We start from the raw sequence: 19,807 nt of genomic DNA, 5'->3' as shown, positions 1-19,807 counted from the left end.
AATCACTCTCATATGAGGATTTCATAATCAAGAAGCATTTATGATTATTATCTGTGTTGAAAGCAGTTGTGCTGCTTTAAAATGTTGTGGAAACCATGATACATTTTATTTTTCAGGATTCTTTGATGAATAGAAAGTTCAATGGACAGCCTTTATTTGCATTTATTAAATAAATTATTATCTTTTGTAATATTAAAAATATCACTTGTGATCAATTAAATGCATGTCTGACCAATAAAAGTAATACTTTCTCTCTTTTTTAATTTTACCACAAATGTTTTGATGGTTTCCACAAAAATTAAGCATCACCAGTAGCAGCACAACTGATAATAATCATAAATGTGTGTTGATCATCAGATCCTCATCTGAGAATGATTAGTGAAGGATCATGTGACACTGAAGACTGGAGTAATGATGATAAATTCAGCTTTGATCACAGGAATAAATTGCATTTTACTATATATTCACAGAGAACAGCTGGTTTACATCAGAATTAAAAAAAATTAAAAAACTTTTTACATTGCATAAAATCTATGGAGACTTAATGCACAAGTGTCTGTAATATATAAACCAATCATGAAATTGGCATAAAAAATAGGAGAATAATATTATAGATATTAGTGGTTATTGTTCAGTAGTGTATTTGATATCTTACCAAATTAAAAGCAAGAGATGCGATAAATTATATCGGTCCCCCCAAAAAATGGTGTTACGACATTTCTGTCCCCCTCACTTCTGAAAAGATGGCTACGCCCCTGCCCAGCGGTAACCTTCTTATGAATGGATGGATTTGAGAAAGTGATATAACGAAGTGCAGATATCTAATTTGACATGCTGCATGTTTTGGGCGGAGTACAGCATAGCTTCCAGTTTCTGTTCACAGTAGGGCTGTCCTCGACTAAGGATTTAGACAATCGAATCAGAATTGTCGAATCTCTCTATGGTCGACTGATAGTCGAATCATCTGTGTGTGTATGGGTTGGGAGGGGCACGATACTGTCAACAGAAGGGTAAAACTATTTTTCTTTTTCTTTACACACTGCACACAGCAAACACTTTTAATAAAGCGACCAAAACTGCCTGCCAACGGACAGACGAACTGACAATGGCTTTCTTATTTAGGTTTAAATAGCCTAAAAGGTAATGTGGTGGATAAACATTAATAAACCGTTTTCTCATAACATGTTAAAGCCGCGATCGAAATAAAGAACATCACACAAATATATAAAAGAACATTTTGATAAATAAACCTAAAAAAATACCTGCCTAGAGAGGAAATGAACACTTTGAGTGCGTTTACATGCACGTTCCTAAGCCGATTGTGCCTAAAGGAGGTGAAGACGTACGCGAAGCTCAGCCCCGCGCTTCAGGATCTCACACACCGCCACCTGATGTGCACATTATATACACGCAAGCTCAATTTTGAATTGACTGACAGATAAGCTGCACGAAAGCGCTCTGTGGTGCGGCAGGATTTTAAACAACTTCTTGAGTGGCCGCGGACAGGCGCTGAATGCTGCCGCCGGTGTGTGTACACTGCGAAGCTCAGCGCCCTTAAAGGGGTCGCACACCGATGCTCAGCTCAGTGCCGCGACACGTCTTTAAAATATTGAGCACCCCCATATTGCCAAAATGGTATGATCCTCGTTTCATAACACCCGACCGTGAGATCGGTGGTCGAATCAGGCTCCGCATATCGATGCATCGAATCCTCGACTATTCGGGGTCACCCCTAGTTCACAGTAAATGCTTCTCTGCAAGTGCTATATGTTTCTAAAATGATCATTTTTTGGGAATGCAAATGTGTTCTTCCCAAAAAGCCTTCCCAAATTCGTAATGAGAATCATTTATAAATATGTGGTTGTCAACAAACAGAAGCACTAATGTCTTCCTGCGCGTTTCCGTCAAAATAAAAGCGGTTTAATGTTTGAAAGAAATCCACCATTTCTCGTTTTAGAAGAAGTCTCTTCTGCTCATCAAAGGCTGCATTTATTTGATCAAAACTACAGTAAAAACAGTTATATCGTGACATATTACTGCCATTTAAAATAGCTGTTTTCTATGAGCTGTTATGCGTTATATATATATGATACTAAATTGTAATTTCTACTCAAAATGACACGATCATAAGGAGAGCGGTGTATCGAGTGTTCCCGTCACTGTGCGGTGTGTGCCCAGTATTGAAGTCTCTTGAGTTCAGACGGTGTAGTGCTAATGGTGTCTACATGATCTCTATTGTATTATTCACTTAAATGATTCAAAGTAAAGCTAGCACAAATAAAATCATGCTTTGATTATATATACCATTTGACTGTATATAACTTAATCATTTAAAAGTTTGTTAAATCTACAAATTCATTTTATTTCACATACAACAATTAACTGTAAATTGCTTTGCAGTATTATTCTATAATCAATTGCAAATTGTAAAAAAAAAAAAGCAATTCATATTTTTACAGGATTTTTGGCGTAATTTTTTGCCAGTAAATTCCTGTAAATTGTACAGTACTTTTTTTTTTTACAGCATACACACATTATTTGTACTGTAATTGTACAGCAATGACTGTAAAAAGTGTGTGTGTGTGTGGGGGGGGGGGGTAGTGTGTTCAGTAGTGTGCTGTATTTTTATAATTGAGTATAATAATGGTTTTAATATAAATAAAGTATATTAAAGTATAAATAATTGTTTTTATATTTTATTTTATGAACATTGAATAAAGATTAGATAAAGTTTTGCTGCTCCTTATTAACTGTTGATGAGGTAGTATATTATTTTAACTGATAAATTATTATTATTTTACATATGAAAAGCAACAAGCTCACATCATGAGAAATGTATTTCTAATCACTGCCAACTAGGAACAAAAAGAGTTAAGTAACTCTAGAGGCTTTTTAATGCTACTGAATGTATTTAACAACTGACTTGTTTAACACACACACACACACACACACACACACACACACACACACACACACACACAAATATATCTATTTGGAAATGTGATGTTTCTCTTCTGTTTCTACAGTTAGCACTGTCAATCATCTTCATTTCGTGGATCAATCCTGAGCACTGAGCACATAGCAGCAAGATAAATAAAGGCTTTATTTTAATAGTTTAATAGATATGAAAAAACTTCTCTCTTGTGAAAGCTCCAGTTATGATAGCTGAAGCTGACGACACTGCACAATGAATCGCTCACTGTAACTTCCTGTTATCACTGTAAAGCTGTATTGTAAAGGCACGATTTAGATAAAGGTGACTTGACTTAAAGTGGCTGATGATCAAAGTATATATGGAGTTATGGATACAGATTATTACAGCATTTCACTCGATTTGTCATATAAGTGTCATTTAACTACTTTAGTGTAAACTGAAAATTAATGTTAAAAAAAATCCTTTATTTTGTAGTGCAGTTGTATTATAATAGGCTTGTATATTTCTGTCTTGCATAATAATAATTTGTATTATTATTACTGTTATAAAAAGTTGGGATAAAAGAATATGCAATTTAAGAGCTTGACTGACGTGACCTGGCATTTTTAGATGAACTGTTCCTTTAAATAGTTTTTCTGAGATTATCCGCCGACTGCAACGTCAAATTTGGCCCTTTGGCCCAGTTGATCCTCACGGAGATGCACTTTGAACTGCTCGTTGTATAACCTATGATTAAAGCACAATTAGTGGTCAAAGCTGCTCATGTATCCTCCACACAAACAGCTCTTGTACCTTCAGTAGCAAAACCGTTTTCTGGTTGGCCTCAATCTGTACTTGTTTATAACATTATAAATACATTAAATTAATTCTTGGTCATTTTTAGATATGCCAAGCATGCTGGAAAACAAGCAGCGACTCAATAATGTCACTGATCTGTGTCATGTGTGTTTAGTTGCCTAATCTGCAGAAGGAAAGCAAACACACCTGAGGGAAAAGAGGCCGCTCGTCCTTGGCCTTCTGGATGCAGTCGGCCACCAGTCTCTTCATGGCTTTAGGACATCGCTTGTAGAGCTTACTGAGGTCTGGAGACAGGTATCCCCGGCCTACCATGAAAATGATCTGCAGGAAACAGGAAACCTCTGTCAATATATGCGTTCAGAGGTTCAGTTCTGCTCAGCACTGCACGCCGCAGCCATTGATTATTAGTTCATCGCCTTTCATAGACTCAACTTTAACATGATACTGATAAACGGTCAAAACATCCAGGTCACATTTTGTCAAACAACATTAATAATAAACGTATACTATTAGATTTTGCCTATATTTGAAATCATTGTTGATGTTTTTCACTGTGACATGATTTTTTTTAATGACAATGAAGCACACACACCTCCTTTATATATTAGTACATAAAACTGTCATGTATAGCTAAGTATATTTCATGGCAGTATGCATTTATACTGGTTAAAATGAAAAAGAAACATTTGTCTGGACAGGATTATTTTAATTACGATAAAGGGAATGAGGACTGTACTTAACTGTTAAGAAAAATTGGACCTGAATATTTTTAGGTGAAATTCGCCAAACTACTGAGACTGAATGAATGTGCGCTCTCTGTCAGGGCCGAACTTACACACACGCACGCACGCACACACTGCCCCTAAACCTACCCATCACACACACACACACACACACACACACACACACACACACACACACACACACACACACACACACACACACACACACACACACACACACACACACACACACACACACACACACACACACACACACACACACACACACACACACACACACACACACACAAACACACACAAACACACACACACACACACACACACTGCCCCTGCCCCTAAACCTACCCATCACAGCAAACATTCTGCATTTTTACTTTCTCAAAAAAACATCATTTAGTATGTTTTTAAGGCCATTTGAATTATGAGGACATTTGATATGTCCTCATAAACCACATTTATAGTGTAATACCAGTGTAATACCCATGTAGTTATACAAATTTGTGTCCTCATAAACCACATAAACAGGCTCACACACACACACACACACACACACACACACACACACACACACACACACACACACACACACACACACACACACACACACACACACACACACACACACACACACACACACACACACACACACACACACACACACACACACCCCCTAAACCTACCCATCACAGGAAACATTCTGCATTTTTACTTTCTCATAAAAACTCCTCCTGTGTGATTTATAAGCCTTTTGTAAAGTGGGGACATGGGGTAATGTCCTCATATTTCACCCTCTCCTGTAATACCTGTGTCATACCCATGGCATTATACACATTTGAGTCCTCATATGTCACAAAAACATGCCCCCACACACACACACACACACACACACACACACACACACACACACACACACACACACACGTCCAGTGCGTGCTCTACAGTCTCTGGGACCCTGATTAGTTTGCACATCTAAATTTAGTCACGCCTGGGGTCAGACTGAGATCCCGTGTGTATGTTCACAAACGCATGCACAGTCAGGCTGGATTAACCTTTCGTTTCTGAAAGGCATTTTGCTGGAGTGTTGTCCTTTATACTTGCATATAAGTGTAATATATTTCAAGCTCTTTCATGACTGGCCTTTCTACTACTGAAAAGCAACATTAATAGCATGGGCAAACCCCGTGCCCTGACCACGGAAAGTTGGTTTTGCAGCTCTTGGGGCTTGAGTGTGTGTTACCTGATCTCGGTTGGCTATCAGCGAGTAGGGCAGCTCTCCTGTCATTAACTCAAACAGCACAATGCCATAAGAATACACGTCCGACTGGAAACTATAAGGGTTGTTGTCCTGCATCCGGATCACCTCGGGTGCCTGAAGGTGAACAGCATTAATGAGGTTACGGGTCAGTGGCAGATGAATGAAGCAGGCAGAAAGCAGGAGGTGTTGAGCACAGCACTGACCATCCACAGAATAGACCCTGAAGGCTGCTCCACCTGTTGAGAGCCGCTCCATCGCGCCTTCACTGTGGCCAGCCCAAAGTCGCCAATCTTCACTGTCAGGCCTTCATGTAAGAAGATGTCTGAGCTCGAGTTAAGTCAAAGGCTGGCATGTCTTCATGATCGCTTCTCTACTCCGCTGCTGCTCCTTATAGCCAAGAACCGCTCGCTGGCATTATCACACACTCCTCTTACTCAGTATTTTTGTCTTGTTTCTAGGCCAAACATCTAAACATTCTTAAAACAAGAAGTATTTACTAGACAAGCACAAATCATTGTCATGTTTTGAGAAAAATAACTCAAAATGAAGAGAGTTTTTGCTTAAAATAAGATAAATAATCCGCCAATGGGGTGAGAAAAATAATCTTAATTCAAACAGAAAACAAGATTATTTCTCTCACCCCATTGGCGGATTATTTATCTTATTTTAAGCAAAAACTCTCTTCATTTTGAGTTATTTTTCTCAAAACAAGACAAAAACACTAAGGAAGAAAAGCATTTTTTGCAGTGCATTGAAATGCAAGTATGATGTTACATAGAAAGGATTACGTTTACAACACATACTCTCTCCTATATGCAATTCGAATCGTTTTAGATATATAAAGCTGAAGAACAGTACGGGTTTAGGTCAGGACTTTCTGGGGGTCAGTGATGTCCTCTTGTATTGATGGACCTTGCGTTGTCCACATGGGCTCTTTCATTTAGGAGCAGAGTTCATTACACGCATTAAGATCTGTGCTCACTGGAGTTACTAGATGAGGAGGACGTCACGATTTCCTCTACACACTCTTTAATATATACGTTTATAAATCATGAGAGTGCATGTGTGTCCATCAGCGACACTGCTGTGGGGGTAAGATATCAAGTGCAGGGTAAATGTAAGACCGATTAAAGATCTGTCAATGTGTTCTCTAAATGTAAATGTCCAAGCACACAACGAGTATTAGTGACACTTCAAAGTTAGAAAATAACATTTCCAACAGTTCTCCGTTACTTTTGAATTCATTTGACACAAAAAAAAGAGCCTAAAGTTTGAGATCAGAAATCTTGTGAAAGTGATTTTATGATTAAAACAAAAATCTGCCAATGAGTTCATAAAATCAGCTTCATTCAAAGACAGATATTTGCTCTTGTTTTTGGCATGAACTCGTTTAATTTTGTTCAGTTTCTGAGAAGAGAAGAGTTCATTTCTTCATTCTGCACGTCATTAATGTCTCTTGATTAAGGATGTTGTGAATCTGAGCTGGAAAACTAAAATCCTGAGGAAGAAAGTCATTCTCTGCGGCGCATGTGATTTACTTTACGGCCCTATGAAATCTCTTATTTTTCTGGACTCTGCTTTAATGGTTAGATTAAATGTTACTGACTTTCGTTCACCTTCAAAACTGAAATCCAACCAGTCAAGAGCGGTAACAGGCAACATCCAGTTTATACTACTACTACATGTTTCACATTCAAACTGCATAATACACCTAAATATATTCAAATGTAAGCAGTGACTTTGATAATCAGGTTTATTCTAATATTTTTGTTTTGCCTATTACTAGTACAAGTTCTGAATGGTCAGTAAAAAATGTTGTTTGTAAAAGATAATTTCAAACCCTGGCTTGAAACTACACCAGATAATGATGCAAGTCATGTGAAATATTCAAAGTTTTGCTGTCATTCACATATATCATGAACACTGCAAAAATGGGCAAAACCTGGGGCTTGCTTTATAGACACTACAAGCCAAAAATGTGTAAAGCCGGGCAATCAAAGCTTGTGATTTTGTGTTTACCAGTTTTTTTGTGCAATATGTATCAGAAGCTCTAATGAGTAGTGAGCGGACACAGACTAAATGCTGTAGTTTAACAGCTAAAACTATCAGATTACACTATTTTAGGCTTCAGTTCTCACTATTAACTAGTTGCTTATTAGCAGTGTTGGGTAAGTTACTCTAAATTGTTACTATTACATCTTCAATAGTGTAATTAGATTACTGTACAAATGACTCTGTCCAAAAAGTATTTAACTACTTTTTTATTACTTTCTAAATCCTATATCAACCTCGAGTTGAGCAATTCAAGGTTAGACATGAAACGGCTCTTTTAATTCATTCAAATAAATCATAAAACTACATAAAGGATACAGGATACAGAAGGATACATAAAAACATGCATTTTAAAGTTAGACTTTAAATGTTCATGTTAATTCCACTATTGTAGTACATATAATTATATTTAGTATTTAGTTCAAATACTTGTGAAGTAACTGTAATTAAATTGCAGAAAAAATCCCTTACTTTATTTTTTCAAGGGAAAAGTCATTAAAATAGAGTAATTAATTACACCCAACACTGCTTATTATCATGCATATTACTAGGATATTGTCTGTTTATTAGCACTTATAAAGCTCATATTAATGCATTATTCTGCATGAGCTTATTCTGCATCCCTTAATCCGACCCAACACCTAAACTTAAACGCTACAAAAACTACCTTACTAACTATTAATAAGCAGTAAATTAGGAGTTTACTGGGGCAAAAGTCGTAGTTATAGTGAATATGTGTTCCCTTTAGGCCTTTAGACCTAAAAAGCAGATTGAAATGATGTCTCATAAAAGGATACTGTTAGATTTCATATCTCGGTGGATGATGTTTTTTGCGTGTAGATAGCTGTGAGGGGGAAAAACACATGATTAATAACTGCTGAGACATTCGCAGTGAAGTTCTAGGCAGACGGATCCATCAGTGGCAGAACTCACTCCATGCCCTGAGCCGTCTGTCTGGCGATGTCTATCAGCTGAAACATCTGGAAGTTGGTCTCCTGCACGTGGAGGTGTTTATAGAGACTGCTGCCTTCACACCACTGCGTTACAATCGCAAGATTGTCTTTTGTCATGTAGCCCATGAACAACAGGATGTTGACATGTCTGGTTTTCCTGTTGGCAGCAAAAAAAAAAAAACAGGACACAAACATTCAGAGGCATCAAACGCAGACATGCGACTTATGCACTGCAATGGGGTGAGCGGAGTGACCATGTTAAATCATGTGCTAATGTGGCCTTGGCATGTTTTCCCCCAATGCGGTTTCTCCATGTTATTCGTTGTGTGTGAAAACGGCAGGCATGCTTCTTACAGTTTAAAGGTGCCCTAGAATGAGTTGAAACAATATGTTAAATTGTTCTCTGATATCTACATGGCTTATGGGTATGTGGCTTATTTAAGGGGAGAAATTGTCCAGATAGTTTTACAGGTCCATTTACAACCCTATAAATTGTCCCGAGGATGTAATGCTCTGTTTTTGCCTTATTTGGAAGAGTCATGAATATTAATGTTGAGCTGTGCTCTGATTGGCTTATTTCAGCAGCTCACAGCAGTTCAGTGAAGCGGCTCGTGAGTCCTGACAGAACACAGACCGACTGAACGACACTTTAAGCAGAACATTTCAAATGGAGATTGATAGAATGCAGCTTACTTGTTTATTGGTGTTTTCAGATCATCCACGCGCAAGATTTCAGTAATTACATCCCCCAAACAGAGATTTTCTGTGAAAAGAAACCCGTATACACTCCGGTTTTTACCTAAACATGTCCAATCTGGCAACCATATGCACGCGAGCTCTCTCTCGCGCATGGATCGTCTGAAAACACCAATAAAAAAGTAGGCTGTATTTCAGTAATCTCCATTTGAGGTTCTGCTTAAAGTGTCATTCAGTCGACATTTCAGACTTGCCTTTTTTCGTCAACGATATTGCATGTTTATATAACGTTAGTTACAATGTAGGCTAACGTTACGCAGTGACTGATGTAGCCTAATCTGAAATACAAATAGGCTAAAACATCATAGGAAACACCATACTTCAGTTCTCAAAAATATAAATATATGACTTATATTTTTACAAAATGAATAGCCTTGTCAAATGACTGTCTATTTAACTTCTATGGTGGAAAAGGCGACGTTTGCTAGAAGGATCGCGTGAACGATCTAAGCAAAGTATCTACGGTTGTATTTTGTAATACAAAATAATATTACCCTTAGTCATTAGACACACTATTTAGTCTGGTATGGTACTTGGTGTTTCCTGTTGTTACTGTACTAGCATCTTGCGTTATCTAGACAATGCGGTCTCTCTAAGAAACTCTCAATTTAATCAGAAATTGTTTAATCAGTCAATAAGTGGATAAATCGCTGCTTACTGCTTGCAGGAATATAGTTGCCACTTCTTCAGTTTAAGACGCTGAGCGAAGCTTGCTTGAAATGGGCCGAACAAACGAACGGTCTTGAATTAAATTGTTGTGGTATCGGATTATAAACATCAACCATGACTGCTGAAGTTTTTTATCTGTGGGAAGGGTAGAAAAGTCTCCTGCACAGCCTGAACATGAAGTGTGTCCATGCGAGCAGCTTGTTTTGATGATTTGCTCTGTCATTTCCACCGGACAATGCCCATGTTTGGACAGATGCAAATGTTGGGGGCGTGCATATAAATGATCCCCAACATTTGCGTCACGGTTGGGTTTATGTTGAGAAGCACTTTTTTTCAGTGGAGTTTTGGATTCACGTGATTTACATAAGAAGAAGGAGGCAATGGTGTTTGAGACTCACAGTATGGGATGTCCATGTCCTGAACTCTTGCTATTTCACTATGGCAAGGTTAATTCAATTTTTCATTCTAGGGCACCTTAAATAAATGTGTTGTGCTTCACACAATACATCAGATCAGTCTGCTCTTGTACACTTTAATTTGACAAAACTTAAAGCTGTTATACTATGACCACTTTTTTGCAAATTATTTCAATACCGTGATAATACCGTTTACCGTGATAAAAGCTTCAGCAATGAATCGCAACATGAAAAATTGATATCGGCACATGCCTAGTGCTCACACAAGAGATCAGCTCAGTCTGCTCTTGTACACTTTCATTTGGCAATGGTTCATCTTGAATCAGTCTTTAAATACACCTACAGTCTTAGAAGAAAAGGTTCTAACGGTGCTACGTGTTTGGGATCTATATTAAAAGGACCTATAGAGAACCCTTTATCTTGTCATTATAGAACCTTTTTAGCATAAAAGGTTATTTGGAGTTGAGTATACTCAAAAGTTTTCATGCTAAAAAGTAGGGATGTAACGATATTGATGATATCGCGGTGGTCTCGATATCGTCGTGGTTGGGTTACAATATTAAAAGGACAGGTGTCCGTCAAAAAGCAAGAGGAGTAAACACAGTCCCACAGAACAAATCATTGTTAACTACATAGACCATGATCGTTAGCGACCCGGATCTATATTTAACATGGATAGACCTCTACCTGTCATGATGATATATAAATCTCCTGATATTAGTTACACTTACAGAAGAATAAAATAAAACCTATTTCGTTCCCTTTTGGAGCTTGGAAGGATTCAGTTTGAGCAGATGTTTAATACCATCATCATATGACCTCGCCAGAGCTCGTTTACCAGTATATTCAGCATCTGCCTCATATTCGCCATCTCCAGCATATTCTTCAAACTCATTTTCAACGTCTTCAAAACCAATATTTTGATCACTGACAGCTCCTTGACCACATCCATCATCAAGAGACAGTGACACTAACATATGATTGTGTTTAGTACTTGCTCTCTGCTGTAAATCGCTGAGCCATTTCAAGTTTTGCAGATTATAATTATTGTTTCGTATTCTGTCAGAGGTAACTATGAGTGAAACGTCACTTCATCATTGGGTATCAGACATCGCCACCTTGTGGAATAAAGGTGAATTGCGCCTTATTTCCTTATTATAGATTAATTTATCAGTGTGCAAAAAAAATAAAATATATATATATAAATGTACAATCCTACACACCTCGGGTCGTTAGCGACCCTATACAATTTTGACAAATACTAGTGAAAAAACAGGCATTCAATTATAATTCTATTATTGTTTTCTTGTTATATTGTTTAAAATGGATTGATTGAGGAATACTAAGAATGCTGATGTCTAACTTGAGCAGGGTAGTGAATGACGAGGTATGCATTTAAGGGTTAAAAGCACTGTGATCAGCGTTTTATGTTGTCACGGATCCATGAATACAACAATAAATTGCCTGTTGACTGGCAAAAGCAGAATAAATGTCAGTATTTTTTCGCTATTATCATCACAAACACTATCGTGAGCTATTTGACAATACCGTGAGTTTTTCCACAATATCGAAATAAATATCGTACCGTGAGGTCAATATCGAAATTGTATCGTACCGTGAGATTTTGATATCATTACATCCCTAGTAAAAAGGTTCTATAATGACAAGACAGAGCCCTTTTGGCTCTTAAAAAGGGTTCTCTATTGAACACTGCAAACACATGCTGCTCTTACTTAGTGTTTTTGTCTTGTTTCTAGTCTAAACATCTAAAAAAATCATACATTAAGAAACAATTACAAGACAAAAAATTATTAGTAAAAAATATTTATTAATTATTAATTATTAATTAAAATAACTAGTAAAGATTATTGTCTTGTTTTGGGAAAATAAAGAGAGTTTTTCCTTAAAATAAGAAAAATAATCTGCCAATGGGTTAAGCAAAATAATGTTGTTTTAAGATTACATAGCGCCGATAGAACCTTTTCTTCTAAGAGTGTATGCTTACAGACTATTACAATATACACTCAAAACAAATCCTGAAAACACTTTTTAATGATCAACCACAAACTACAGGTCAGGAAATTAGAAAGAATTAAGGAAATGCGCTCCTCGAGACCTAATGAGCCACCATTTGCTTGTAAACGTAAACTGTTCAAGGCAATGCTGAATAGGTTAACATACCCACCAATTCAATATTATCAAGTAAAAGCAACCGTAAAGAAATCAGCTTTAAGGGAGGACTTAAAAACACTAAGGGTTTCTGCTTGCCTAATCCGAGCAGGCAAGAGTCTTGGAGCGACTGAAGAAAATGCCCCATCACCAATAGCTTTTAAACGGGTATGAGGGACGATTAAAAGGGCTAAGAGCTCAGAGGGCTAAGAGCTCAGCGAGATGGTGAGGAGCCAAACCATTCAAAGCTTTGTAGGCAAGCATGAACATTTTATAATCCACCCGAAATCTGACAGGGAGCCAAGGAAGGACTCCAAGACTGGAGTGATGTGATCCCTTGTCCTGGTTCCAGACAGGATTTAATGTTTACATGCACCCTCATAATCCGATTATAATGGGGTTTTGGCAACATTTTGATTAGTTCACTTCGTGTATTTTCACAGGGAGATCCTGAGTAACATCTCACATAACAGAGGGATAAAAGGAAACCTCTAGACTAGGCAGTTCAGCCATTCACCCAACTGGCCGCTTCTGTCTTTGCGAACCATAAGGTGCACAAATATCCACCTCTGCTCTTCCAAACTGTAGCCAGATCTCCAGATCTCCTGCACTACATCTGGACGAAGCCTCCATTCTCCAAGATATAACAGATCCCTAGAAATAGCATCCGCTGTGGTTGCATGCTGCCAAAAATATGAGACGCCCTCAGTGAAGCTATATGTCTGACAACATGTCAGACCTGCTGGATCTCATGCCACCCTGGTGGGTCGGATGGCACACTGTTGAGGTAATGTCGCAACAAATGAGAACATAGCCGCCTGCCAGGACTGGTAAAAACACCCTGAACACTGCATGAAGGTTCACCCATCGAGAGGCAACTACTGCCTTCAGGATCTCTACCTGTCCACAGTCAGGCGACAGCAGGTGACATACAGTACTGTGCAAAAGTCTTAGGCACGTTAGTATTTTCACCCCCCAAAAGCGTTTTTAATATATATTATTTATATATTTTGCAATAGTGTGTCAGTAGGTAATATCAGTTTACATTTTCAAACATTTATTTTGCCATTAATTGTAATAATCCATCATAGCAGAGAGATTTGTGTCTGCAGAAGGAGTCTGATCTCTCCATCATCAAGTCCGTCTGGGATTACAGGAAGAAACTGAAGAAAACTGAGACAAAATCCACAAGAACTGAGACAACATCTCCGAGACGCTTGAAGAAACCCTCCTGCAAAGCTCCAGGACTGAGAACAGTTTTAGAAACTTGTGTAAAAATGTTGTAAAGTGAGAAAGCTTTCTAAAATAATGTCACAATTAGATTTTGTTGATCAATGAACTCCTAATAACTAAATGAGATCAGTGTTTGGTGTGAGCACCCTTTGCGTTTTAAACAGCGTTCGTCCTGGTCCTCTTGCTCACCGTTTTTAAGGAGCTTTGCAGGAGGGTTTCTTCAACGGAGTGTTTCTTAGTTCTCCTCGGGCCAAACAAACCAACATGGGGTGATTATGATTCTGGCTCACCACATGTCAGAATTCAGTTTGTGTATTTAGCATTCAGAACAAATCATCCAGTTCCTTCTGCTTTCAAATTGACGATATTTGCATCATAGGAGGAACGTTTGGCCAAAGGCTAAAGACTACAGCCAGCAGAGGGAGCCATTTCCTCATGTTTTGAACCCGCGCATGGGGGCTTGAGATCACACTCACAGCTCAGCTCAGCTACAGGCACTCATTTAAACGGAGCTATGGTGAGCAATGCAAGTCTTTTAACTTCTCAAATTAATTTCTATGAAAGTTAAGCTTGCAAAGGCATGAACTGAAACGCCCCAGACTGAACTGGCGTTGTGAATGTATGCCGCGAGCGTAGTGGCGATTACCTCAGCGCTCATCACGAGAGCTCCTCAGCTCATTTATCTCACTCCTGCAGTCAGTGCTCAGTGCTGTGAGACTCGCGCAGCAACACTCATTATATTGAACACGTTCAGTTTTTAATTGTAGTGTCTCCTCTAACTCAGTCACTGTAATCCAGTAGCGGTGGCTTTGGGAATGGCCTCACAGGGCAGCGAAGCATTCTGGGAATTGTAGTTTTTCACCCCCATGAGACAAAAATACATTTTCTGTCTTTTTTCAGTCTAGAAGGCACCAAATTAAAAAATAATTTCACATTTCTACTACATTGATGACCCAGTTTAAATACAGATTCATCTTCCCAGCGCTGAAGTACCCCTTTAAGGCACGGAAAACATCAGTTATGGACACAACATTTAGTAATACGGACATTGCCAAATCTAATAACTCATGACTGTTTTCATCACCGTATAACTACTTGTTTTAAAATGTGAACAGTTTGAAGCGATCAGTTTTCCAAATGAAAAGTTACCTTTTATGGTATTATTACAGTACAATACTGTAAAAAAGGAGAGCTGTATATAAACAGTAGAGGGCTGTAAATTAACAGTACATTGCTGGAACCACAGCTGCCAGTAGATTACCGTTATTTTACGACACCATTTTTTACAGTGAAGATAATGAATGAAACTCAAACTATCCCTACTGACCAAAGAGCAGCGTCCTTCAGATGAGACGTTCAACCGAGGTCCTGACTCTCTGTGGTCATTAAAAATCCCAGGATGCCCTTTAGAAAAAGAGTATAGGTGTATCTCTGGCATCTGGGCCAAATTTGGCCATTGACTTCTAATCCATCATGCCCTCTTTATCATCCCCATATACAGACTGACTTCATCTCTCCATCTGCTCTCCACCATAAGATGGTGTCTGGCACAATATGGCCACTGTCACATCATCATCCAGGTATAACGAATTACTATAAAGTCTTTCCTCTGCGTGACCCATGATTGATGCAGTGGGCACACCAGTACAAGCAATTCTATACAACTATAACATCATTTATACCATACAATTTTAGTAAAATGTAACCCTAAAATTGTCTCTATATTGCATAACCATGTAGTACTTCTCTATATATATTAACCCTTAAACGCATACCTCGGGCTTTAGTGTCCCAGGACTTCCTTCACTACCCTCCTCCTCATTCATTTAGATATCAACCTTCTTAATATTCCTAAAACAAATCTTATATACAATAATACAAAAAATATATAATAACATTATAAAAGAATGCCTGTTTTTCATAAAAACTTCTGTAAAAAATTGTACAGGGTCGCTGAAGATCCCGAGGTGTGTAACAGTGTAAGCATGAATGAATGAATGAATGAATGAATGAATGAATGAATGAATGAGGCATTTATATAGAGCTTTCATATGTACTACTGTACACCCAAAGTGCTTTACAATCATGTCAGGGGTTTCTCCTCAACCACCACCACAAGGTCAAAATATTGATTTTGAAGGTGTTGTTTTCCAATCTCCAAAAGGTAATAAAATATGCTTTATTTCATTATTCTGTAATTGTTCCTCTAATATCAGGACAGTTTTATATTATTGCCAGATGAGTAGAGCTCTATCAGTGTTAGATAAAGATCCGGGTCGCTAAAGACCCAAATATGTAATAATAACTGGTGAAACATACATTGTAAAAAAATAATTAAAAAAAAGTAACCTGGCTGCCTTAAAATTTTTAGTTAATAAAATGAACATTTTATGAGATTCGACAACGTTTATTAAAATATTATTAAAAGATTTTGTAAGCATATTGGGTAATTGTGTGTGTTTTATTTGTGATGACGCAGTGAAACATGCTAAATTTCATTTCATTCATTTCAAAATTGCTATTTTCATGATTTATCAAATTTTTTATGTGGTTTAGATACAATAATATTTTGAGTTTCTATTTATTAAACACATTTCCTTCATTGTATCAACTCAAAGTTTTAATTTCAATAAACTCAAAATTTTAAGGCAACCAGGTTACTTACTTTTTTTAACTTAAACCAACAAAAACCAACACTTTTTTTTTTACAGTGTACTTTAAAATGAAAGGGTAAGCGGGGAGAAAATCAATCCACAGAAAGCTCTTCTGTGTGTTTGCAATCAATCAGAGGACTAGTGTTATTAAACGTTACAGTACGTTAAATCACTTAACTGGACTCATTAAACCATTAAAGGAGTACATGGGGACAGAATATTTAAAGGGAAAGTTCACCCAAAAATGAAAATTTGATGTTTATCTGCTTAAATCTAATTAGACTCCATTGACATGCATTATATGAGCAATGGTTTGAGTTAAAAATCTTCATCTGTGCTCTCCTGAAGAAACAAACACACCTACATGTTGATGCCCTGGGGGTCAGCAGATAAACATAACTCATTTTTGAGTGAACTAACCGTTTCATTTCTGGGTAAACAATTATTGTAATATAGCAGGTTGCAATGTTGCTTGGAAAATGTAAACCAGCTTTATGGACGTGGCACGGTGCTGCACGTCAGAACAAAATTCAGTCAATCAACAAAGCCATCGACACGCTGCCCTAAATCATCAAACTCAGCAGATAATCAGCATTAGCACCTCACCTAAGAACGGCCACCTCGTTGCGGAAGGCTTGAAACTGCTCCGGTGTTGGGTTGGTGACCTTTAATATCTTCACAGCCACATCACCTACAGTGAGTTAGAGAGTTAATGATTGTAGTTAGTGCCAGCTAGATACTGGAGCTGGCCAGGTTTGACGGATGCTTACCGTGCCATTTCCCTTTGTATACGGTTCCGAAGGAGCCCGATCCGATCCGGCTCAGCAGCATCACCTCATTCGCTTCAATCTCCCAGTAATAGCTCGAGTCTCTTTTATCCCTTGGCCGCTAAAAAACAAATGATTGACGTTAGCACTTAAGAGCTTATCTTTGGCCCCGTTTACACCTGCTAATAAGATGTGCTTTGTTTGATTCGATCACAAGTGGACACCGCTACATATAAGTTTAACCGGAAATGTTTTGAGTTTGTCCACTTTCAGAGGTAGTCAAAGATGCTTTCGACTGGATTGCTTTTGGACCGTGAACACTTGTGTGCTCAGATGCATTCAAACAGCCACAAAAGACCGCCGACTGACCTTACAATGTGCAACAAAACAATCAATTCAAACTTTCAACTTAACCTTTTTCATTCGCTTCCCTTTCACTCGCTTGTAAGCAGTGTAATAGCTTCATTCATCACCTGTATTTGTGTGCCACACCTGAGTGATGAAGAGCGTGACTATATAAGAGGGGAGAGTCAAAATCAGATCACAAGTGCTCACAGGAGATGTATTTCAAATGCATGTTAAGACCAGATGAAGACAGATAAAGCTGTGATCGGATCACTGAAAACAACTTAAAGGGATAGTTCACACATAAATGAAATTAGCCCATGATTTACCCCCCCTCAAGCCATCCTTGTTGTTGTATGACTTTCTTCTTTTGGCAGCCCAAAAATTAAAGCCCAAAAAAGCCCATCCATCCATGATAAAAGTGCTCCACACAGCTCTGGAGGTTAATAAAGGCCTTCTGAAGCAAAGCCATGGGTTTGTGTGAGAAAAATATCCATATTTAAAACTTTACGTTATTGCAAAAATGTCTAAATTGCCTTATCAATTTGAGTCGGAATCAGACCCGGAGAATATCGAAGAGGATCGGTTACAACCTGCTCAGGAAAGACTTTTGCTGGATGTTTCAGAATGGTCAGCTGTCTATTCAGGAGTTTAAACTGATCATTACACACACCAACAATCGATGGTGTCTGAATGAATTACTACACTTTTATAGGCTAAGTTTTTCGGATTAGTTTCAATTACCATCTAATGTTAGTTAACAAAGCTAAACAGCGTTGCACTTTGTGTCATGAGTTACATAAACTGTTAAACGGACCAACTTAAATAATAAAATACACTTACCGGTTGTGGTCCATAAACAACGCCTTCTCCAGACAAAGAGGGAACTGCGTCATCTTTTAAGAAAAATCTTTCTGCGAATCCGGCATTACAGGGAGTGCAGAATTATTAGGCAAATGAGTATTTTGACCACATCATCCTCGTTATGCATGTTGTCTTACTCCAAGCTGTATAGGCTGGAAAGCCTACTACCAATTAAGCATATTAGGTGATGTGCATCTCTGTAATGAGAAGGGGTGTGGTCTAATGACATCAACACCCTATATCAGGTGTGCATAATTATTAGGCAACTTCCTTTCCTTTGGCAAAATGGGTCAAAAGAAGGACTTGACAGGCTCAGAAAAGTCAAAAATAGTGAGATATATTGCAGAGGGATGCAGCAGTCTTAAAATAGCCAAGCTTCTGAAGCGTGATCAACGAACAATCAAGCGTTTCATTCAAAATAGTCAACAGGGTCGCAAGAAGCGTGTGGAAAAACCAAGGCGCAAAATAACTGCCCGTGAACTGAGAAAAGTCAAGCGTGCAGCTGCCAAGATGCCACTTGCCACCAGTTTGGCCATATTTCAGAGCTGCAACATCACTGGAGTGCCCAAAAGCACAAGGTGTGCAATACTCAGAGACATGGCCAAGGTAAGAAAGGCAGAAAGTCGACCACCACTGAACAAGACACACAAGCTGAAACGTCAAGACTGGGCCAAGAAATATCTCAAGACTGATTTTTCTAAGGTTTTATGGACTGATGAAATGAGAGTGAGTCTTGATGGGCCAGATGGATTGGCCCGTGGCTGGATTGGTAAAGGGCAGAGAGCTCCAGTCCGACTCAGACGCCAGCAAGGTGGAGGTGGAGTACTGGTTTGGGCTGGTATCATCAAAGATGAGCTTGTGGGGCCTTTTCGGGTTGAGGATGGAGTCAAGCTCAACTCCCAGTCCTACTGCCAGTTTCTGGAAGACACCTTCTTCAAGCAGTGGTACAGGAAGAAGTCTGCATCCTTCAAGAAAAACATGATTTTCATGCAGGACAATGCTCCATCACACGCGTCCAAGTACTCCACAGCGTGGCTGGCAAGAAAGGGTATAAAAGAAGAAAATCTAATGATATGGCCTCCTTGTTCACCTGATCTGAACCCCATTGAGAACCTGTGGTCCATCATCAAATGTGCGATTTACAAGGAGGGAAAACAGTACACCTCTCTGAACAGTGTCTGGGAGGCTGTGGTTGCTG

The 19,807-nt window shown here is 38.4% G+C and overlaps 1 protein-coding gene across 4 annotated transcripts in view; it reads right to left on the bottom strand.

Moving 5' to 3' along the window:
- raf1a (Raf-1 proto-oncogene, serine/threonine kinase a) overlaps window positions 1-19,807 on the bottom strand; it is a 55,819-nt gene that overhangs the window by 2,674 nt on the left and 33,338 nt on the right. For all 4 annotated transcript variants that reach the window (XM_067447017.1, XM_067447019.1, XM_067447018.1 and 1 more), the window contains 7 exons: window positions 17,404-17,521; window positions 17,240-17,324; window positions 8,717-8,893; window positions 8,581-8,627; window positions 5,935-6,053; window positions 5,714-5,845; window positions 3,920-4,054 (listed from right to left, as the gene is read on the bottom strand). In XM_067447017.1, coding sequence (XP_067303118.1) covers window positions 3,920-4,054; window positions 5,714-5,845; window positions 5,935-6,053; window positions 8,581-8,627; window positions 8,717-8,893; window positions 17,240-17,324; window positions 17,404-17,521 — 813 coding nt within the window. The remainder of the gene's footprint in view (window positions 1-3,919; window positions 4,055-5,713; window positions 5,846-5,934; window positions 6,054-8,580; window positions 8,628-8,716; window positions 8,894-17,239; window positions 17,325-17,403; window positions 17,522-19,807) is intronic.

This window comes from Pseudorasbora parva, chromosome 6 (assembly GCF_024679245.1).
Source record: "Pseudorasbora parva isolate DD20220531a chromosome 6, ASM2467924v1, whole genome shotgun sequence".
In the NCBI taxonomy this organism is placed as follows: Eukaryota; Metazoa; Chordata; class Actinopteri; order Cypriniformes; family Gobionidae; genus Pseudorasbora; species Pseudorasbora parva.
Note: the sequence above shows the minus strand (reverse complement) of the source record. Positions and strands in the feature narration are given on the sequence as shown.